The sequence below is a fragment of the Epinephelus moara genome, chromosome 22, assembly GCF_006386435.1.
Source record: "Epinephelus moara isolate mb chromosome 22, YSFRI_EMoa_1.0, whole genome shotgun sequence".
Taxonomy (NCBI): domain Eukaryota; kingdom Metazoa; phylum Chordata; class Actinopteri; order Perciformes; family Serranidae; genus Epinephelus; species Epinephelus moara.
Window position 1 is genome coordinate 6258626 of NC_065527.1, and position 23974 is coordinate 6282599.

General features: G+C 43.1%; 1 protein-coding gene across 1 annotated transcript in view; it reads right to left on the reverse strand.

Moving 5' to 3' along the window:
• LOC126383889 (retinoic acid receptor alpha-A-like) overlaps positions 1–23974 on the reverse strand; it is a 102407-nt gene that overhangs the window by 63130 nt on the left and 15303 nt on the right. Inside the window, exon 2 of the mRNA XM_050034633.1 lies at positions 22658–22806. Within this exon, the coding sequence (XP_049890590.1) occupies positions 22658–22806 (149 nt within the window). The remainder of the gene's footprint in view (positions 1–22657; positions 22807–23974) is intronic.

The following is a 23974-nucleotide window of genomic DNA, read 5'->3' on the forward strand; positions in this document are numbered from 1 at the left end:
CTCCCCTCTTCATATATGGCAGAATATGTCAACTTCCAACTTGCTATGGTGAGATACATGTAAAAATGTAAGAATTTAGTCACACGGATTTGTTTTTTTCATTGATATAAAAATTAATATAAAATACAGGCACATAGAAGGACATGGAATGATGGCAAATCTGGTTAGCCCAGATTGTCCTGAAAAAAAAGATATAGCATGTGTATGTAGCCTTTAGAAGGACTGTGATATGAGCTTAAAAGTAAAGGCAGTAAAAATACCCCAAAAACACCTAGGGCCCATAGGGTTAATCTGTGACTCTAAATTGTCCGTAGGTGTGAATGTGAGTGTGAATGATTGTCTGTCTCTATGTGTCAGCCCTGTTCCATCTCAGGAACCGGGAAGCCAACAGACCCCTTAACATCACATGGTCTGGAACACCCCTTGAGCACTGCACCAACCCTGTCTACCTTGGTGTAACACTGGATCGCACTCTCTCCTATAAGGAACACGTCAAAAACACCAAACTGAAAGTTAACTCCCGAAAAAACATCCTCCGGAAGCTGACCAATTGCAAATGGGGAGCCACAGCACATACATTAAGATCTACTGCTTTGGCCCTGTGCTACTCCTCTGCGGAGTATGCGTGTCCTGTTTGGGAGAGATCATCCCATGCCAAGAAACTAGACCCAGTGTTGAATAACACCTGTTGCTCAATCACTGGCTGCTTGAAGCCCACCAACATAAACAACCTGCACCTCCTCGCTGGCATTGCCCCTGCTGATGTGAGACGGGGAGCCGCCAGCCGAGTAGAGATGACCAAGGTCACCAGTGATGAGCGCCACCTCCTCTACGGACGTGTACCCCCAGACCAACGGCTGAAGTCCAGGAGAAGCTTTCTCAGCCATGTCCAGCCCCTGATAGCATCATGGGAAGAAACCAGATTCCAACTATGGACATAAAGGCTTGAGGATGACCCCCCTCCTATTGACATGGGTATCCCTCCTTCTGAAGCCCTCCCCCTGGGCTCAGAAGCACCATGGGTCCAGTGGAAGACGCTCAACCACCTGAGAACAGGAACAGGGCGATCAAAAGCTGCCATGGCTAGATGGGGCTATGAAACTGGCCAAACCACCTGTGAATGTGGAGAAGAGGACCATACAATGCAGCACTGCCTTGTCTGCCCTCTACTACCCAACCAGTGCAGCTCAAAGGATCTTGCAATGTTCAATAAAAATGCAAAGGACTGTGTAAAGAAATGGCAAACTGTCATATAACCAACCAGCTTCAAAGACACGAAAATAATAATAAGAAGGCCTGTGTTAGCCAGGTTCCAGACCATAGACCCCGCCCACTCAACTGAGTAGGCTTGCATCTCTGGTCTGGCATACTGCAATGAATTTGCGATTTATCTCGTCCAAACGATGGACGGACCAATGAACGCCGGGGGTAGGGGCGGGTCTAGCAAATAGCCAATCAGCGCCACGCTAATGTCAAGCTGTACGCCGGTGGGTAACTGGTGAGGATAGCAACAATGGCGACCGCTACAGATCCTACAGACCACATTAATGATGCTATCGAGGTATTTCGCCACTACTTGCGTTAATGGAGGACCAAATTAAGGAAGCTGCTAAACTGGATTTAACGGCGCTGCAGCTGGGCGTGCACGACGACGGAGACATTTTAAACGGGCAATGCTCGCTTGTTTTCGGCACCCCCGATGCATGGATACTAATGACGTCAGATTCTGGGTGAGTCGTTGATCTCTACTGATTGGTTAGGGAAAAATCAAATTCCCCCCCTTTGTAAATCGCCTTCAATGGAGGCAATGTCAGACTGAAGGTTCTGGGAGCTTCAGTCTGACACTCAGGCTAGCCCTGTGATAGTCTGGTGACCTGCCCAGGGTGTACCCCGCCTCTCGCCCAATGACAGCTGGGATAGGCTCCAGTACACCTGTGACCCCTAACAGGATAAGCGGTTACAGAAAATGAATGAATAGATGAATGTCTCATTTGACAGTTCGACCCAAGTTCTTGAGCAATGATTGACACGATTGACAGCTGCGTTAGAGAACTCCACAGCTCTGATTACTGTTTTTTGTACACCACTGACCGCTCTAGTAAATGCCATTACAGGCAGTAGGAAGAGGAGTTGCCCCCTACTGGCCATTAGAAAGAATGCATGATCATGGCACTTCTGCATTGGCTTTCAGACCCAGAGATAACCCCTTGGGAGAAATGGGGCAGACCTGCATTGCCAAGTCATGGCTACCAAGCTATGATTGGGCAATTGCTGTTCAAGGAAGGTGTTTGGCGAACAGTAACAATCATGAAATCATGACGTAACGTCTGGCCTAGTTTCATTTACTCAATGCAGTCTCATTCAATATTTCTTTCATTGGTCTTAATGAAAAAGTGGAGTGTGTTCCTGGGCTTTGCTTTCCGTAGTCTGGGACAAATCGGTTTTTGCAGCACTTGCTATTAGATATTGACACCTTTCTGATTTAGTTGTGATCACAGAGAAACTGCAGCCTCCAGGAAAATGTACCAGTGTGGCAGAACAGTTACTTACATAATGTTTTTTTTCCATAGCCCTAAAAGTCTGGTTCTCTGTCTTTAAGGACTCATGGAGTAACAAGGGTGGTGATGTAATAGTCACAAGACAAACCTTCGTTATATATAAGTGTGTATACTTTATTAAGGCTGTAATTGTGTTTATAATGTGTGTGCAGAAGAGGCTGTCTGTGTCACATTGTGTAACTCCAGTGGTTTCTCGGCAGCAGTGGTGAACAGATGCCACGACTCAGAGCACTTCATCTCGACAAGCCTCCAGGGAAACACCAGTGCCTGAGATGACACTGAGACTCACACAATAATCGCTGAGAATCACACAATCATCACATCTGCTCTTTTGCCTTGATTTTTTTCTTTGTCCTCCCACTTATTTTTTGCTCATCTCTTTTTTCCTCTTTTCTCCCTCCTCCATCCCCTCTGTCTTCCTCTTCTCCTTTTATTCCTCTCCTCCGCCACAGGACAGAAGTGTTGACCTGAGACTGGAGACTGCTCTGATATTTGCCAGCGCGTGTCCTGCGGGTTTACTCATTTGAAGCTTATAAATGTGCAACCAAAGGACACCCTTGAGCTGAGTGTTGTACAAAGGTGTTTACCTAGGTAGAGTGCAGCGGGGGGGAGGGTGCTGCTGCTGCTGCTGGGGCAAAATAAATGATAGGATCAGAGGTTTCAGCTGTGGGGACACGCTGAGAATGAATCACACCTCGAACACAAGGATGCAGAGGAGGGCAGAGCTGCTAAACTCAGTTTACCCTCCTACAGTATCTGTCTGCAGCGTACAGCCGTTCAACTCTGTCAGTTCTTGCGGTACTCTTAAATATTTTTCTATAAAAGCTGCTGAATGGCTTCACTGCCAAAACTGAACTTCTTTTGAACATGATTTGAATCCAGCGGGACACTAAAATTCCCCATAGAAACCAAAGATAATAAAAGCAATCAAATGTATTTGTACTTATGTGAAATCAAATTTATAGACAGTAAAGATTAAGAGCTTCCCAGACCCAATTTTTAAACTAAGCTATAATAATCAAACTGCATTGTATTCTCTATACGTTCTCTTTGTAAGTAGAAGATAACAGAGTGGTAAAAATGGGTCTTAATTCTATATAATTTCTGTATTAAAAGAAATTTTCATCCGCTTATCCGGGGCCGAGTCGCAGGGGCAGCAGGCTGCGCGAGTTATTCCAGAAGTCCCTCTCCCCATCAATGTTTCCCAGACCAGATCAGATAAATAATCCGTCCAGTGTGTTCTGGGTCTACCCCGGGGCCTCCTACCGGTTGGAAGGGTCCAGAAAACCTTTAATGGGAGGTGCCCAGGAGGATCCTGATCAGATGCCCAAACCACCTCAACTGGCCACTTTCAACATGAAGGAGCGGCAGCTCTACTCAGAGCTCCCTCCAGATGACAATATCTCTGCGGCTGAGCACAGCCATCCTACGAATGAAATTCATTTCGACCGCTTGTATCTGCAATCTCATTCTTTAAGACACTACCCAAAGCTCATCACCACAGGAGAGGGTCGGAACTTTGATAGACTGGTAAATCATGAGCCTCGCCTTTCAGCTCAGCTTCCTCTTCTGTACAATGCCTGCATCACTGCTACCGCTGCGCCAAAATGCCTGTCCAGCTTGTGCTACAAATCTTAAATTGTTATTATAGGACAGAGGCAGTTGATAAGCACGTTTAGGTCCAGACAGTGGTCAACAAACAGAACAGTCGGCGAAGCTAAAGTTGTTGACCATTCAATTCATTGTAAAACATACAGGCTTATACTTAGAGTGGGGGGATAAATCGATATAGCACAGTACTGCAATATTTTTGTGTGGCCATATCGTATCGTAACACAATGCCAAGTATCATTTTTTAATATATAAATTATCAATATTACAAATACAAATTAAACTTTAGGTAGCCTACTAGATTAATATAATCAATTATGTTTTCAGTCCACTAGATACATTTTGCTGCTGCAAAAAAAGCTGCAGTGAGATGAACAGACTGAAAACGAAGATTACCCCGAGGTACTTAAAGTGCTCAACCACATCAAGTATCTCTCCACCCACCATGACTGTTGGCTGTCGGGAGAAAAACATACAGACTGTTTTTTTTGTGTTCAAATGTAGACAACAGTTTTGGAGCCAATGGGACACTGGCACCATGGCTCCTGAGAGTACTGCAGCAGCTTCTTGGATTGAGTTGGCATGACAGTATAATACAGTGTCGTCGGCATATACGTAGTTGCATTTTTATATTTCTACAGACATTTGGTAAGTTATTGACATATAGGCTGAATAAAACAGGACCCAGTATTGAGCCCTGTGGTACTCCAGCAGAACAAGTGAGGTATGAAGACAGCGAATCACCAACTTGAACTGCCTCTTTTTAGGGTCTCATGTACCCACACAGATCTCTGTTTATCTGCTGACAGCCTCTCACCCTCAACCAGAGCTACAGACAGTACCCTTTGCCTCAACATGTCAGGGACTAGATACTAACTACTGTGAAATAAATAAAAATAAATAAATAGAGATTGATCACACGGGAAGGTTAGACTAAGGAGTCTGTGGTTGCCTGGCAACAATAAAAAGGCAACCAGGCGAGGCGCCCTGCGACTTGCACCCTGCAAAACTACAATGACTGACTTTTTTTTTTTTTTTTTGGTTGGCACGTGAACGACTGTTAGGGCTTTGCCTCTTCCACTCACAAAGTGCAGCTGCAGGCTACCAGTAAGCTGCACTGTGCTGTTGTTTATTTTTGCTCAGACTCTCACAAGTCACTGTGCCCAAGCCTTATAGTGATCAGGAAAATGCTGTATTTTCTCCTGGCATCACGTTGACTAAAATGGTGGTGACATTCTTATGTAAACAAACATGCATGTAAACACAATGAGCAACATCGAAGTCAGCAAAATGATCAACGTTATCATATGTTAATATTATCACAGGCCCGGTTTAGAGTGAGTAAATAACCTGTAACTGCATGAAGGCTATGAGTGTCTTTAGTCCGTTAGAAAGGTACATTAGTTAGTTTAGAGATGGTTTACTGTATTTATGGTCTTATTTTTTACTCCAGTGAAGCGATCTGTGACCTTGCTCTGTTATATTAAATCAACTTTACTTACTTACTCAGTGTGACTCTCTCACCATAGTGTCTCTCCACTCTATTCTGTAGATAAGGCTATGTTGAGATGTAATGTCAGGGCATCAGGGGACATGGGCCCAGCCACCTGGGAGATGAGGCCACTTCCCCCTGGACTGATAAACTGCACCTTAACCGAGATCATTATCCAACATCTTGTTATCTTAATGGGCCAGGGATAGGGTGTCAGAGCGACGGCCCCGCCATCTTAGGCCTTCTCATTTACAGATTAAAAAACGAAAGTACCGCCCATTAATTATTTAGCGACAATCCAACCCCTTGTCCACCTGGCCTCCTCCTCTTTCTCTCTCCCTCCCTCTCTCTCTCTGTTCCTGCCATCGACTGGCTGTCCGGCTCTTTGGACTCGGCCGCGGCGTTTTGTGTTGCCTGAGCATTCAGCACAGCCGAGGGGAGAGAGGCAGAGCGGCAGATTAGCTTTCGCTCTTAATCGTGTCGACATCTTATCACTGCCGTGGAAAGTGGAGAGGACACTGGAGACCCTGGGGGGTTCCAGAAAAATGAGGAGGAGAGGTAGAGTGGAGAGTAGGAGGGGGGTAGGGGGGTGATATTTATCCAGTTTATCCAGTTCAGGCTATTACTTACACCTGCAGTTCACTGGAAAGACACGACAGAGTTCAGGGAGGGGACTGGGCTGGCAGAACAAGTGGGCGTGAAAGAAGACAGTAAGTAAAGTGGGTTTCCTTAAATGTTCCTGTCCCATTTTAGGAAATGGAACAAAACACACTGACTACCATCGTATGAAAACTCCAATGTTTGTACCTTTTTAAGTCAGACACTATAAAGGCTTGAAAACAAAATCTCAAAAAGACTGCAGTCTTTTTATTTTGAATATGTGGAAGAAGTGGCTCTCAACCTTATTGACTTGTGACCCCCTAAAGCAAAGTCTACATCTGACCCCTCGTCACTGATGGCTCATATCAACTAGTTGTGGCCCGTTTAAAGACCGACATCTCGTTGTTCTGCTTAAATAATGTTAAAAGGGCTTTAATAGGAAAAAGGCAACATTTAAAGGAAAGTTTGTAAAAAAAAAAATAATAATATAGTTTTGCACAGCAATTTTTCAGCTTTTTTATCCTGTTATATAATCTCATAACCCCTTATGTAGTGACCTCCGAGATGGGAACCACTGTGCATAAGTAACTTTTATTCTTTCTATTGAAAAACTATTATGGAGCAGTTCGTTTGGTTCTAGTTATGTATTTGTGCAATTGAGCACAGCGTTAGATCAGGCAGGATACGATGTGAAGCTCAGTAGGCGCATGGAAGGGCAGAGAGGTGTGCTCTCTCCACCTTTGGTATTCCACATAGGCAGGTGGAAGGACTTTCTGCATAGGCCAGAGGAAACCTCATATTTCTACTTTGCTAGGACGCCCAGAAATACAACCTGGATGAAAATAACTATCTAAGATGTTTACACCCCAAGTGTAACTAGCATTGTTGGCCATGGGCTCCTAGGTGATAATAGCATCTGCCTTAAAAAAGTATGTTGAAAATCTATGGATTCAGTTGGTAATGTGCAGGGTAATAAACATGTTGAATAACCCTGCAGACTGTCGACCAGAAAGGATCATTGAAACTAAAGGCAAAGGCAACTACAGTTCCCACTTGTGACCACAGGGCTTGCCAAAATGCAAAGATGGTCCAGTAGAGATCATTAAACCCAGACTATGTAAACTTATTTTAAAGCGCAACCATTGTTGACAAATGACAAGTGCAGGATAATAAACAACAAAATAACACACTGAATTGACCTTTACTTTCAAGACTGTCAAATGTTTTGCTTTAAAGCAATCATCATTGTTGCAATAATTATCAAGCTTTTACCAGCCTCCAAACTATTTTGAAATAAAAGATTTCTGAACAACAGCAAAAAGCAAAAACATCTTTAGAAGGCTTTTCACACTCAACCCTTCCTCCTGTGAGCACATCAAGAACTGACTCTATGTGCCAAGTTGTTTTCTTTGGAAACAGAAAATGGGGAGAGTAGTGATGTGTTGTGGTTCACCTGCTGTATCAACTGAGGAAACAGAACAACAGGACAAAAAAAGGAACCCGGACTGCACAAAGACCGGCATTGTTACTGTGGCAAATGTGAAACCTCAACAGATAAGGCGCAAACAGAGCAGCAGTCAACAGCTACAACACGGAAAACAAGAGACAGCTCTCTCAGACCCCTACTCTTCTCTTCTGCTCCTCCTCCTCTCCACACCACCCCCCCGAAACCCAATCAGTGCTTATCTGTCCATCCGAGCACCTGAAGTGCACAGATGGACCAGGAGATACAGTAGAGATTGAAAGGCGAATAAGGGAAAAGTAGGAGGGAGAGGGCAAAAAAAGAGGAAGGGAACAAGAGGAGGAAGAAAAAGGGAGTGATAGCGAGCGAGAGGCCTGAACAGAGGAGCTGTGTGACTCACCCAACCTGCTCTGAATAGCTGCAGAGACAGAGAACCGGAGACCGAGCGAGAGGCATAAAAACACAACAGAGGAGAGAATGAGGAGGTTTCAGATCACCCAGTCCTCCACAGACGCCCCACTGTGGCCCTATTCTTCAGGTTGCTGCTCGCCATTGAGCGCTCATCTTTCGGACCCGGACCTGGCGGGGGCCCCTGGAGTGATCAGAAGCCATCTTTAAGCTCTCTCACTCTCCGATGGGAGGGTCCGTCCTGCTCACTTACACATTAACAAACACCACACAGAGTCAGACCTGTTGCTGACCTGTCCCATCCAGCACAGTGTGGGCTGGACCCACAGTAACAGCAGTGTGTTTCCAAAGTAAGGACATTTTGTCAGGCCTTCTTCAGAGTGTTAGGTTTCGGATGTGGTTGGGGTACACAGATAGTGTAACTAGTTATAAATATAAAGGGTTTACATGAAGCTGCCATGATACAAACTGGAAAACAGGATTGGAATTGAGTTCATTTTTGCACGAGTTTGAATTCTTTGAAGTCTGAATTCAGGTCAGTCTAATACTGACTTCTCATGCACTGTTTCGTAGGACTTTATGAGAGGGTCTCATTTTTGTGGGCAGAGCTGGACTTCATCTTTAGATGTTTTTTTAACATTAATATCTTTGCAATTTTTACACTTGTGCAGTTGTGAAATTTCTATTTCTATTTTTAGTAGAAAATCAGCACTTAAACTTGGTAGAATTGCTAAGTACTGTCCCCTCTCCTGCTGGATCTCAGACTCGACTTGTTCCCTGATGTCTGGTTGTTCCAGGCGGTGAAGAGCTGCAACCAAATTGCCAAATGTTTTTTTGTTCATGTCATTGTATGCTTCTGTGACCACCACGGATACATTACATTTGTACCTTATTATATGGCAGAAATGTTGAAACTTATGGTTATGTTTAACTATAAAACACACGTGGTTTTGGGCTTAAAAAAACTGCCTTGGTGGCACTGACCTGGCAGGAAATGCATTGATGGTAACTGGCACTGTTCCTGGTGAGAAAAGCAAAGTAGGGAGTTGCTAAAAAAAACAAAAAAACAAAACACATTCGTGGGCTAGAAAGCCACTGGAGAAACAGCTAAGGGTCACTAAAACATACACGTATGTTTAGGAGCTAAAAAGTTGCTGAAAAAGAACAACAGGTCTCCACATTACATTTTATTTCATTCTTATTTTAGTATACATATTTGTATGCCAACGACTGCTTTGCTGGAATTGTTGTGCACATGACAGTAAAGAACCTGAAGTTGTCCTCGCCGCTTTTCGGACACAGGCCTCCTCGGCCGGGACATTCTGGAGCTCCCTATGAAACCAATCAGCCTAGGGTACAAGCAGGAGAAGGCACGCCTTGTACTGGAGCTGAAGGACTCAGCTGACCCATTCATAAAGAGTGCAAAAGTGGAGGGCGCAAGCTGAGGTAGACTGTGCCATCTCCAGTCCGGAACATTGGGAGGTGATGGGATCAGTCCAGGTCGGTCGTGGGGTAGAGTGAAATCAGTGAATTGGTAAACTTATTAACTGGAATGGAAGAAAAGGAAGTGGTCGGCGCTTCCACTGAACCAAACGTGGCAACAATCTGTGACACAATGTGATTACCCAATCAAACTGCACGACGAGATGTGACTGACTGGAACATAAAATTTTTTCCAGGTGAGCAACATGAAAGTAAAGTGTCACTACCATAAATTAGGCTTCAGTGAGAAAATGATATTCCTCTCGTCAGTGGCTGGCGACGGCGGCAGCTCTCCTCAGTTCTCAATTCTCAATTCAATAAACTTTATTGGCATGGCATTTCATGTGTGTTGCCAAAGCACAATTACAATTTCAGACAGTGAGTTCAGAAACAATTAACAACTGACTCACTCACTCACTCAGCGCTCCTGTCGCTGCCTCTTTGCTGAATTGTGAATGAGAAAGATTCAACTGATTTATCTGTTTGAATTAAAGTAAAATAAAACAATACATAAAGTGGTGCTCCTGTAGGGTGGTATCAGGACTGCATTAGGGTTTGAGGTTGATAGTAATAATAGTAATAATAATGATTAAAAAAACTGTAATAAATGATAAATGCTGAGCTGAGATGCATCTTTTCCACGTTTTACAGCAAGTAAGCAAATTTGTTCACAATAAAAGCTCCACAGGGAACCTTTAATGACAAACTCAGAAATAAATCCAAAGGGATAAAGGACCATCATTCACAGCTCAGAAACCTGTTTCAGCAGGCGAGTGCTAATTCTCCTGACAAACAGTAGAAAGGATTCATTCCTCAAACAGCAAATCACCCTCCACGGCAGTATGTGAAAAGACACTTCACATACTGTTGCTTCAGCACACACGTCCTCAACAAGCCGAGCTCTGTCCAAACACAGGCACACTACAGGAAATACACACAAACAGCAAGTCTGTCCTTTTAACTGGCCATCTACTGATGAGTGAAAAAGACATGAGGCAGTATCACCAGTTGAGCAGCAGATTGCACTGCAGGGAGAGGAGAAGGATGTTGGGGCATAACAGTCATATCTATTTCCCGTCACACCTCTGCAGCGCTGACCCTCTCCGTTTGATTTTTCTCTCTCTATTAGCGCTCGGGCTTCTTTTATGTTGTACAATGTTGACAAATCACATTATGGAGTGTGTGTTAGCACCGGGGGGAGCTGTATAGATTACAGTGACAGGCAGAACGCAGGCAGAGAAAGGGCCCAGCAGATCCATGTCCTCTTTTTGCGCTCTATCTCTGCAGTAAACTGTCAACTCAACTGGGCTCTTTATCATCGCCGTCCTGCAACAGCAGCGGGGAGTAAATAAAAATATGAAAAGCACATGGGAGAAGGAGGCGTATGAGATGTGAGGAGGGTGCTGCTGGGCCAAGAACTGTATGAAGACAGGGGTGTAGCGGGAAATTAACAGGGAAATAACTGTAAGTAACGGACAAACAGCACAAAAACCCTCATTCTATTAAACCTACATATATACTATTATATTATTTGTACGAAACAGGGATACAAAACTCTTGGCAAATACAGAATCCCAAAATAAGTGTGTAAACAGAAGCAGGAATATGCATATGCAGTCATGTTACCAGATTTATAAACTCCTGCATAATGCATAGTTACACCAAAGAGTTTATATTTTTAGTCGTGTTTGTGTGTTTGTCTGTTAGTCAGCAGGATATCTCAAAACCAGTGTGCACAGTACCTTCTGACAATCCATGCTGTGCACTTCCAAACAGAGAGCACATTAACACTATACATAATTATTCATGCCATACTCAGCAAAAGAATAACAAATGTCATTAAAACTTACAGTTTAAAGTCGCGTTAACTTTTTCAAACACATCCTGCACCTGCAAATCTCAACACTGGACCTGCATTCTGCAATGATCTCTAAATCAATATCATACCTGAGTTGTTAGTACATGGCTTATGACCAGGCCTGTGTCAGACGTCAGGGGCATAGCTGTCAAGTCTCCCGTTTTGGCCGGGAAACTACCGTATTTCACCCCTCTTTCCCGCCGTCCTCCTGTATTAGTATTTTCCCGTAAATCTCTCGTATTATAATATAATTAAGAAAAAAAAACACTCCTCTGCAGAACATTATGATGTCACAGTGAAGCTGACCTTTGACCTTTTAGATATCAAATAACTTCATCATCATACCCTATTAGACACTTGTGTGAAATTTTGTCATAACTAGCACATGATTGTCTGAGTTATGGCCAAAAACATGTTTTGTAAGGTCACTGTGATCTTAACACTAATGATATTTTCTTTATAGGCGCCTTTCAGAGCACTCCTCACCTGTCAAACAATTCTGTAATATACAATAAATGTTAATAAAACGACTAGACAATAAAATCGTGATTATAAATATTAGGTGTAAAATCCTCATTATAAAGTCATCATCCGTGCATGTCACCATATGTGTGTCTCCATTAAATCAGACCGCCAGCTTGAAAAGGTGTGTTTTCAGAGATATCGCGTTCACAAGAATGGGACAGACGGATGGACGGACAACCCGAATACATAATGCCTCCGGCCGTGGCTATCGCCGACGCAGAGGCATAAAAAAGGCAAGTTTTGAATAAAAAATGAATAGAAACAACATTTAAACACCTCCTTGTGGTCTAAATAGTGATTTAAATGAGAAATTGGAACAGAGCTGGAACAAAAGCGCGCGGGCTGAGCTTTGTCAGTGGGAGATCTAGCCTCCATTCACGTCCACAATTACACTTGTCACAGTTTTTGTAATGATGTGACAAAATCATGCTGAAGGACTGAAGTCGCTTTATTCATTCCTCACAATCACTGGATTATTCATCAGATGACTTGTAACGCCCAATCATATTCATGCAAATATACAGCAAAGCCATCATAATCTGACATTTCTCACTATTAGCCTGCTCTGCTGTGTTTAAGTGGGATTAGTTCTACTGTACCAGAAAAAATGCTCTTTAGAGGAGCAAAGCCGTTTCAACCAAATTCAGTTGTATAACCATTTCCTAAAAATTGCCAGTTCCTTTATGAGCATCTGACTGAAGTGGCTCCATGCCGTGGCAGATCATTCTGTGATGTACTGTAGAAAGACAGACGTTTTACCACTGGGAACATTCACTGATTCCAATGATGTGATCAATACCACTCTCACATCTGTGCTTTGAGTACACAGCTAAAACCAGCAGATGATTAGCCTAGCGTAGCACACACAGTGCTGCCTTAAACATTTCTTTTAGTGCACATGTTAAACAAAAAAGAAAAGACAATAGGTGTTATTTTGTAAGCTTTAGATGTGTTGCAGGTGTATTTTTTTAACTTTGGAAAGAGCAAGGCTCACTGTTTCTCAGTGCTTCTATAATTTATGCAAAGCTAGGCTAACCACAACATGTCAAGCTTCTCATTTCACTCTCATAAAGGAACAAAACAAGCATATGTCACAAAATACTGAACTATTCCTTTAACGTACATAAAAATGTTGATGTAGGGAAGTCCATTTAGAGCTGTGATTTTGCTGCACAAACGTTTTCATCCAACAATATATTTATTCATTTCTCTGTGGAAGGTGGAGCTAAGTTTTTCCTGGTAACAATGAAACGCTTTATCAAAAAATAAATCTGGTTTGTTAAGAAATCAGATTTGTAGGTGAAACTAGGTGAGTTTATCCATCCGTTCCATTCCTGCCTGTGGGTTCGAGGTGGAATAACAGAAAGCAGGGAGGGCTGGGAGTTCAGATGGAGGAGTGTTTCTTTTCCAATGCGAGTATTCTGAATTGTGTTTTATTCAAAGAGGTTATGGTCTCCCGCTTGTCAAACCAGTTCCATCAAACTAATCCCGCTGTGTCAACGCCTCAGGACCCAACAAGTAAAAGAGAGGGGGAGGAGTGTTCACGGCTCAAAGTTTTGTCTTCGCTCCTAAAGGCCTGTCAGCGCTGACGACACGGGTGCAGTTTCAAGCCGTCTTTTTCTCTGGACATTTCAGGGCTTATGCAAAGTAATGTTAAGATGTCATTTTCTAAAGTGCTCTGCATACTGGCCGCATAACTTTAGCTCTAGTGGTACCTAGTTATACAGATAGCTCTGGTTTGATTTGTCCTGGTTTTAAGATATCGGTCTCCAAGATTTCGGTCTTCACCTTAATACAATGTAGGCGCATGAAACACTCCTTGTGGGGCTCCGAGTATTAAACCGTTAATCTAAGCACTTTCCGGTACTACTGTACGGACTAAATCCATCTATCTGTTAAATTAATGATGTTTTTGTAATTCGGACGGACTGTATGTGTCAATTAAGTCAATGTCTGTTGGCTTTATTCACGTAAGACAGACACAACAGCCGTACAATGGACGGGATGCATTTTTAATAGTTGTACGAACTTAGATCTAAGTTGGGCTGCATCTAATGATTATTTTCATTGCCGATTCATTGGTAGATCATGTTCTTGATTTCTAAATTAGTTGTTTGGCCCAAAACTACTCAATTATTCGTTGTAGCTCTAGTTTAAAGACCACTCTTTTTGTCGTGTCCACACAGCAAGAACTAGGAATAACTGGAGCTCTTAAAAGTGTAGGTACTCCTTCAGCACAAACAGCACCACGAGTGATGTAAATGTACATTTATTGGTCAAACACAGCCAATGCAGCACCAGTAACCACCATTTTTAAACACCTGCTAGCCGTGAAAACAACAGAACAACACAGACGAAACAAAAAATATAGCCCCACGGGGCACAGCAGAAAAAAGCTCCTTCAAGGTATGTACTGTAGTTCTCGGGGGAGCTCTCCAGAACCGTTTGGTCCAAAAACACCTAATGATCATGCAATATTTGGCATCCAGTGTTAAGAAGTACCTGTGGCACTGCTAGAAACAGTGTTGGGTTGAAGAGTATATTGATGTACTGTGTGTATTACTGACCATCCTGAGTGCGCTGCACACTTGAGCCTTCTCTCACCAGTGAACCTCTTTATAAATTATAATATCCAGGAGCTCACAAGCTTACAATGACAACATTTTAATGCTGCGGCGACCTTCTTCTTGCTCGCATGCTGTGCGTGAAGTGTTATTCTGGATTCATAATTAAATTAAGTTGGCATGAATGTAAATATACTATAGGGAGAAAGCACTGGTTTCATGCACTCTTTCTTCTCCTCCTCCTCCTGATTGTAATTAGGTGATCAATTTTAATAGTGCTCTTGAGAAGTACAGCGAGACATGCGTTTAGAGAAGCAGTGAATCTAAAAATACATTTTTCCAGTTTCAATCCCATGATCTTGTGTTAATTGACCATTTATTTCTTATTAAATGCCAAATATATGTAAAATCCCTGTCTTTTCTCTTTCTTCAAACAAAGGTAAAACAGTTTCCAATGCTTAATTTGCCCAGAGGCGTTTACAAGTTCATCCAATCAAAGAGACTTTGGGTGACTAGCTAGACACACCAGTGTTACACGGGATATATATGAATTTGGTGTATTACTTTTTGTAGGAATATGTCTGAACAGTGCATGAGCACATTTACACATCCAGCAGTTAGGAAGCAACATTATCAGTCATTTAGAGTTGTATTTATGCCCACCTGATGATTGGAGGTCCAATATTCACTCTCCTTTTAGCTCTATTTTGGTCTCCACCAACTCCTAGAAACATCTGTCTCTTAGATTCGACTGCTAAATGCTAAATGCTCCGCTCTATTCACCAGCCTGTCTCTAACTGTGTCTGTCTGCCTATTTGCTACTGAGCAAGTTTATCAGAGCTTTTTCACTAACAACAGCAGCCTGCTGCTTCTGGAAATGAGGTTTTTGTAGAAGCAGTGACCTGAACAAAAACAGTAAAGTCTTGTACCGTAAACACAAAACAACTAGATTAATTCTCAGTAAAATGTTTAGGGACAAACCCACACAGTAATTTGATCAGCTGTTAATATAAAACATAACTTAGTGCACTGATTGAACCTTGTGATGCTGTGACCGTCATATTAATCTGGCTTCATTCAATTCATGCTTGTGCTTTGCTTGAAATGTTAGGTAAATGTTAATAGGTGCGATCTATTTTGCTTGCTGCTGTGACTGTGGGAGACCAACATGTAAAATCACCAGCACATTCAGGGAACAAAGTGCATGTCTGAAAGGGGCTTTAAAATTTTCAGCAGACCTCTCTGTGTTTTCACCAGCACAACTTTCTGGTGAAGAAATAGTCCCTATGAGTCTGTTAAAGCTGGGGTAGACAGAAATCTGGAAAAGGCAAAAAAGAAGAACAAAGAAACATTCATTTATTTAATCCTATTTCATAGTAGAGCTGCACACAGGTCATTCTCTCAGTCCCTCCTTGCCCCGCTCTTTCTCTCTGATTATTAGACCACGAATGAGACAAGAATTAACTAGCTAGCCACCCCTCACCTTGCTCACTGCTGCTGTGGACTGCTTCCCCGGTAGGAGAGCAGGCAGCTCTAAAGAAGGACAGTTGGGGTCGGCAGCTCTAGTGGCTCAACCTCGGCCAGTGCAAACCCCTCAGCGCCGAGTGTCACAGTGAGCCAATGGCAGAGCCAGGTCTAACCTGTGTAACAGCAGCAACAGAAAGTTTACTGATCCAGCAGTGTGTCAGGGTTGTCAGGTCCCCTGGAGCTGGGGTTTGGGTTGCTGGGCCGCTGACTAGGGGTCCACCTCTGGAGCTGCGCCCACTCTCATCCCACCAAGGTGGTCTATAGCAGCCAGGAGTGAGGTAAAGGACCAACTGTGATTCAAGGCTCTAGCTAATTTGAACTTAAAGTTCAAATCTCTGGTTGGCAGAGGCCTAAACTATTATGTTCTCTCCATCTCTGAAACCCTTCGCTGATACTGACACCTGTTTTATTTTGTTAATTGTCAGACTCTGTCTTCTGTCACGGGCTAGATTTTCTAAAGCCTGAAAACAGACCCAAGAGGAGGTGCAGAGGTCTAGTGTTCTCAGACCACTTGGATTACAATACGCTTCAAGTATATGACAGTGATTTCCACCCAGTGATGCCAAAATAAAACCACCTGCCCCAGCTTTAACAGTGTGTTCTGTGGACAGGGATATGGGTTACTGGAAAAATGCTGCTGTTAAATCAGATGATTTTTCTTAATTTGACTGCAACAATCCCTACAGTTTCCCTTCCGTGAGAAACTCCAATGTACTTGATTAGGTGAAACATTAGCTGCAGGAAATGATGCCAAAATACGAAGGTTTACAGGTAGACAGATACCTGATAACCAGCAGTTCCACATGCTTGGAGAGCTGAATACTACTCATATTCAGCTTTTTCTTCTTGTATTCGTCACTGGAATGAACAGCAGAGAGAGGATGGAAATAAAGTTACAGGAACTTTGATCAGTTTCCTTCTGGTGTCTTTAGGATGGTCCCAGGGTACCTGGGACATTTTGTGTTTTCATCTGGAGTTTTCAGAAGGACGCTGTTCAAGATGTCAGGAAGTGTAGGGGTGACTGAATGTGAAGGCTGCCTTGACTTTGGAGGATTTCTTGACTTTGGGTCAACACAGAGGAAACTGTCATCTGTTGCATATGCATGTGCTTCTGGAGGCCCATATGCCTGCATCCTGTTTTAACAATTCAAATCAGCTCTGTCCACACAGCAAATCTGCCGAGGCTGGCCAACACACTTACTCAGTCATGACAGAATCAAACACAGTGAGAAGTGCCACTACTACCTGCTGTATGAACATTGATATTCCTGTCGTTATTTGTGCATTTGGTCTCCTACGAGAATAAAAAGTGAACTGACAAAAAATGAACAAAATCCTTAATAATGTTAAAATACTAAACAGTCTCTGGTTTCAGCCTCTCAAATGTGAATGTGTGAATGTTACAAAGTACTGACTCGCAGTCTTCTTTTTATGATGTTGTTCTTTGGCTACATAAACTAAAAAACATTGCTAGTTCGGTCAATCCAACAGTTGTTGGAGTTCGTCACTCAATAACACACCAGTAGAAAAATGATATAGACCACCACAGAAGACATTTCTAATTGATATTAAAGCAGTAAGAGAAGTGTGGATGGTACAGTAAGCCAGCATGAACACCAGGACCCTTAAACTGACGCACTTACAATTTAGCCATCCTTCATTTCATGATTTGCACCTCTGCTTTTCCTACCGCGACATGTCAAACTGTCCTCAGTAAAGAAGGCCTGGGCTGTGTCTGAAATTATTTCCTGGGTGCTTTCCATGCTGTTGATCTATACTGTAAATGAATCACGGAAACAATCTTTGCAACTTTTTTTGTTTCTTCACGACAAGCCTTTCTTCCTCCTTTCTTATGTTCTGTTCCGACAGCATCTTAGTCAGGAGAACTGAACAGCTGCAACAGTCAAGGTTATTATTACAGTATAGTCCTATAATATCAAGCTGAGCCTTACTGTACCTGTGGTCTTTCACAGACTGATTAGGCTGTAGATTTTATTCAGAACATTTATAGCTGTTTTTATCGCTCCCACATTTCTCTACACATTTGACAGTTGAGATGCTGTCCGTCATTTCTTACTGCCGTCTCCTGAAATGACACCTAAAGGTATGAGGATGTCTCGTCTGGTGAATACATTTCCTCTGTCCTCCCATTTGTCTCTCCATCCCAGCTGGGAGGAGGCTCTGCTAAGGCACGAGGAAGATACACAAATGTGGTAAGTGAGGAACCACGATAGCTGAATGGAAAGCGCCACCTATTTACTATGTAGAGCACATATTTACAGTCTGACACTTTATTTGAGGGTCCAAAGTCTGTGTGTGTTATTGAAGCTCTATATAGTGCCCTCAGAATTACCACAATGTGACCAAAGAAAGTAATGTCCATAGCATGCTACGTTCTGCTATCAATCCCACATGTGGACGTTTGTGCCAATTTGAGGAAATTCCCTTAAGGTGTTCTTGAGATATCACTTTTACAAGAATGAGACGGATGCAAGATCTCAGTGACCTTGACCTTTGATCACCAAAATCTGATCCGTTTATCGCTGAGTCCAAGTGAAATTTTTTGCCAAATTTGAAAAAAAGGCTCCCAAGGCGTTCTTGAGATATTATGTTCACGAGAATGAGACAGGTGAGATTACAATGATCTTGACCTTCGACCACCAAAATCTGATCTGTTTATCACTGAGTCCAAGTGAATTGTTTTTTGCCAAATTTGAAATAAGGCTCCCAAGGCGTTCTTGAGATATTATGTTCACGAGAATGAGACAGGTGAGATCACAGTGATCTTGACCTTTGACCACCAAAATCTGATCCATTTATCGCTGAGTCCAAGTGAATTTTTTTTTGCCAAATTTGAAAAAAGGCTCCCAAGGCGTTCTTGAGATATTATGTTCACGAGAATGAGAAGGGTGAGATCACAGTGATCTTGACCTTTGACCAACAAAACTAGTCAGTTCATCACGGAGTCCAACTGGACGTTGATGCCAATTTTGAGGAACTTTCATTGTCTAGATATTGTGTTCACAGGGACGGGATAGACAACCCAACATAACAACAGCTATCGCCAGTGCAATGGCATAAAAAAATAAAAATAAATAAAGACGCCTATCTTTATGGCATTTAAAAAAACCTGTATGTTGTACAAACCTGGATTAGTGCCATTTCTGGGAAAACCTCCGAACTTTATTCTTAAATTGACGGAGGCTAAATGATTAGATGTTTCTGTGAGAGACAAACCGACAAATGTTTGGACACCCATTAGTAAACAGTTATTGACAGAGCACAGACTGGCCCTCTGTGCCATGTGAATTCATTATATTACTACATACTGTATGTGCATGCAGCCTTATTTTAACAAGTGTTTCACACGCGCGTCCACATAGCCTACAAAGCATACGCACTCTCTGTCCAGCTTTGAGTCTATTTGTAGCTCTAATTGGCACATTCACTGGGCAGTAAAAGGCTCCTCTTGCTGGCTAAAAGCCTACAGCTATACGCCATGCTTGGATGCATCCACCCAATAGAAGGGGCTTGCCCCTCGCACCACAGACAACAATGCCTTCGCCATGGTGACAGAAATACAACACAGTGGAGAAAAAAAAATAGAAAGAAAAGAAACTTTAATCCGTGGCTTAATCCTTCTGAGTCAGGACGTCAGAAAATAAGGCCATTCTGCAATGAATTGAACTATTTTTACATCAGCGCTCTGTGGAGCGAGCAGATGGATGGAATGAAACTTCGCCATATTGTCTGTATTGTCAGGAGCACTGACAGTATTTTCACTTAATTCACTGCCTGCATATGTCATTAGAGAAGCACAATCTGCACTCAGGGTACTCGGGCCCGTGATCATGTGATCCAATGATCTGATGAATCTGTCAGTGTGTTGTGTTCAAACCAGCTGTTCTGTGCACACTTCATGAACAGCCCAGATAAATTCCATTGTGTTTTTTTTAATAGTAGGTTTCCTTTAAACCAAGGCCAGAGCAGCAGGGTCAGAGGTCATGACAGGCCTTTACGATGAGGCTTATATTGGCACGTAACGGCATGGAAGCCTGCGGAGAACTTAGTTTGACCCAGAGCCTAGTGAGTGAGCTGATCACCACCTCCCTCTGGGCCAAAAACTCCAAAGGATTCCTGGCATACCATTGCTTCAATTACAGAGGCAGGGAGGAGAGAGGACATCACAGCGCAGTCTGGCTGCATGGGAGTAAAACAGCATCGCCTGGAAAGGAATCACACGGGCTGTCTGCGAGGAATACATGTGCAGCTCTCCAGAGGGTATTACTGTAATCCATTTCTGCTCCCACTAAGTAATGTAAAGCTTTACTTTTCCATTTTCAGCCGTTTCACACAGAAAACGTTACAGGGTTATTTAATTATGCTTTTAAAGGCACAGCAGCCTATTCACCGACTCGCCCACTGAATATTGTTTATAGATGTGTCTATGTGCATGCGGGCGTGAGCGGTTGCCTAGCAACAGCTGCTGTAAGTGGGAGAAGACAGACAAGTGCTGGCAGAGCAGATGTTGGAAGGAATTTCTAAAAGTAGAACATTTGAGAATGGCAGACTGAAACTGAGAGGAGGTGTCTTAAAGGTACAGTTCACCCAAATTACACAAAAATAACTCGGATACATGCTTGTGGTGCTCGAGGCGTTCAAAAACCAGCACAAGCAGATCCAAATATATTATCTACATGAGCAATATCACCTAGAGGTATGTGAAGAATGGTTTTGTAAATTAGATGAACTGACCCTTCACTAAAGCACCGAGACTCTTCTCCTGTGCCCACACATTGACTCGATTTGAAACACTTTTTTTTTTCTTTTTTTTTTGTTAAGATTATTTTTTGGGTTTCTATGTAGGGAGAGAGAATGGGGGTGACATGCGGCAAAGGGCCACAGGTAGGAATCAAACCCAGGCCACTGCAAAGGACTCAACCCACATGGGCCACACTGTACTCGCTCTACCCGCAGTGTTATTCAACAGTAGCCCAGAATGGACAAACTAAACACCTGCTCTAGACCGGGCCATTCACGTTTTCACATTGGCCACCATAGTTCTCCTACATGCTCGTAACATTGGACGTTTCACGTAGGTGTTATCTGCGAGCGTTAAGACACACAGTGCCAAATTGGAGAGTTGATCCGAGGTGCCCAATTTTCTGCCTCCAAGGTAGACATATTGGCGGAACCCTTTTATTGTTTTTAAACAGGCCGAGGCGGCCTTCCGCAATGGGAGGGGCTGTTGATGACTTGTGGGAGGAGCTAATGATGACGCTGCATGTGCTACCCACTGGCGGTGGATAAACAGGAAACAGCTGATAGCAGGAATTAGCGAGCAGCTAGTAGCAAGAGGGAAACACAAACCTGACAGACACTGTAAAGATGAGCAACTGGGGAGACAAGGAATTGCGCGCCCTCCTTGTCCTCGCAAACCAAGAGGCCATTAACNAACCTGACAGACACTGTAAAGATGAGCAACTGGGGAGACAAGGAATTGCGCGCCCTCCTTGTCCTCGCAAACCAAGAGGCCATTAACCGTCAGATAACGGGGGCGGTGAAGAACGGGCCGACTTACGAGAGAATCGCCGAAGGACTGACCAGCCGCGGCTTCCCTCCCACGTCACTGTTTACGTCACACGCTGAGCTACACGTTTTGTTACTTGCTCACGCCCCCCACTGCCCCGAAAAAGACACATTCTGTATGAACAAAAGTAGGTAGGCGACATTTTGCTGCACTCCCCGATTTTGTTTATATACTGCCAATGCTGAAAGAATTGAACTGATTGGGCTTTCCTGCAAATTTGCACAATTCCTGTCTAAAAAGGGCTATAGAGACAGACAACCATTCACACACACAATCACGCCTACGGGCAAATTAAAGTAACAACTTAACCTAACCTACATGTCTTTGGATTCTTGGAGGAAGCCGCAGAACCTGGAGAAAACCCACGCTGACACGGGGAGAACATGCAAACTCAGCCCACCTAAATTGGGATTTTTGCCCAATGACATCAAAATTAAACTGCCTACCCTAGCTTTAAATTGCAATTTTTTTTTTGTGTCAAAAATATTATTTCCACGGTCAACAACAAACTTTCACACTTAGCTCAAACTGACATGGAAATATCTCCAATAAGCTAACATCATCATGATCATCATCACAGTTAGAAACACTAATTCACATCTAATTTGCCTGTCTTTGGACAGCGGGAGGAAACTGCAGCACCTGAAGTAAGACCATGCATGAATAGGGAGAACACGCAGCTTATAGATCGTTCTGGGTGGTAAACGTATAATTGCAGTCTATTTTCCTTCAATGGTCAGAAATTTACTTCAAGAAAGGCCTCAAGGGAAACCATGCCTTGTATCAGTTCAGACAAAATTACAGAATTTGGTTTAAAAAAAAGTTTACAGAAACCTTGAAAAAGCTCTTAGTCTCACTCAGCCACTACACTCTCACTTCGGTGTTTAACAATTTCTATTCGGAGTGAATATGCCCTCCGTTTCAGCGTCACAAAGAGAGAACACAGCATGTCACAGTCTGAGTAGGTACCGGAGTCCTACCTTGCAGCCCTCACAAGCACTGACACCATAGTGGTATCCAGAGGACTTGTCCTGGCAGACGAAGCAGGGCTTGTAGACTCTAGGAGGGGCCGGCGGGGACGGCGGGCTGGGGACGAGCTCCTCAGAACTGGTGCTCTGTGTTTCAATGGCTGCGGGGAATGCAAACAAGAGAAGAAAGAAGATGAGAAGGCTTGGTTTCAAATGACTGAATGATTCATTAAGACATCTGGAACCTCGAAAAGAACATTTACATTAAAAAAAAAATGTTTTCTCAAAATTTTAAAGGACCAGACACTGTTGCAAGAAAGTACCTGGATGCTCCTGTAAGTTATTACTCTCAGTTTAGAAAAACCATCCTTTGGTCTTGGGTTGAGTCCATTTATGTTTGCTATCCATGCTACCAGTCCTAGGGTTGGTAATAGTCGATAAGTTGCTCAGTCTGTCATTTGGTAGATCCACCAATTTGGTCCGGGGCAACATGATGTCATCACCACTCCTCATATTTTGACGCTTGGGCAGCAGCCTTCTGCATTACATCTTGACGCAGAAGGGGGCACACTGAGTCACATGAGTCACCGTATTGGAAATTGCTAAAAACATCAACATCAAAAGATGCATTGCATTCTTTGTCACACCTTTTATCCAGACTCAATGAACTTGTTTTAGCTGGTGATCTAAATTGGGATTGCCTTAAGCCAGTATCTGATGAGTTCAAATCCTCTGTTAATTTTACCCAGCTGATTAACTCACCCACTTGCAATGACTAAAGCGACCACTGTGTTGTTGCTGCTCTAAGGAACACTAAGGTGCCCAAATTAAAGCCACGTACTGTATCGTTTCTAAGAGGAATCTTAAACTTTTTAGTGAGCAATCGTTTCTAAGAGGAATCTTAAACTTTTTAGTGAGCAAGGATTTTATCATGATTTAGACCATTTCAATTGGGGTAGAACTGAGCTGATCCCTGATGTGGAGACAGCATGGGCCTTTTTTAAAGATGCGTTTACTAAAATCATTAACACTCATGCTCCCTATAGGAGGTACAGAGTAAAGGGTCGTGATAACCCCTGGTTCTCCTCTGAACTAGCACACACTGTTCATGAGAGGATCTCAGCCTGGGCTAAGGCAAGGACCACAGGTTCCACCTCAGACTGGCTTTTTTTTAGACAACTAAGAAATAAATGTTCTTCTTTAATTAAGAAAGCCAAATCAGAATATTACTTGTCTGTTGTTACCAGTGAAAATTTAAATGACCCAAGGAGGTTCTGGAAAACCATACAGTCACCTTCTGTGAGTAAAAATTCTCATGTTCTACCTCCC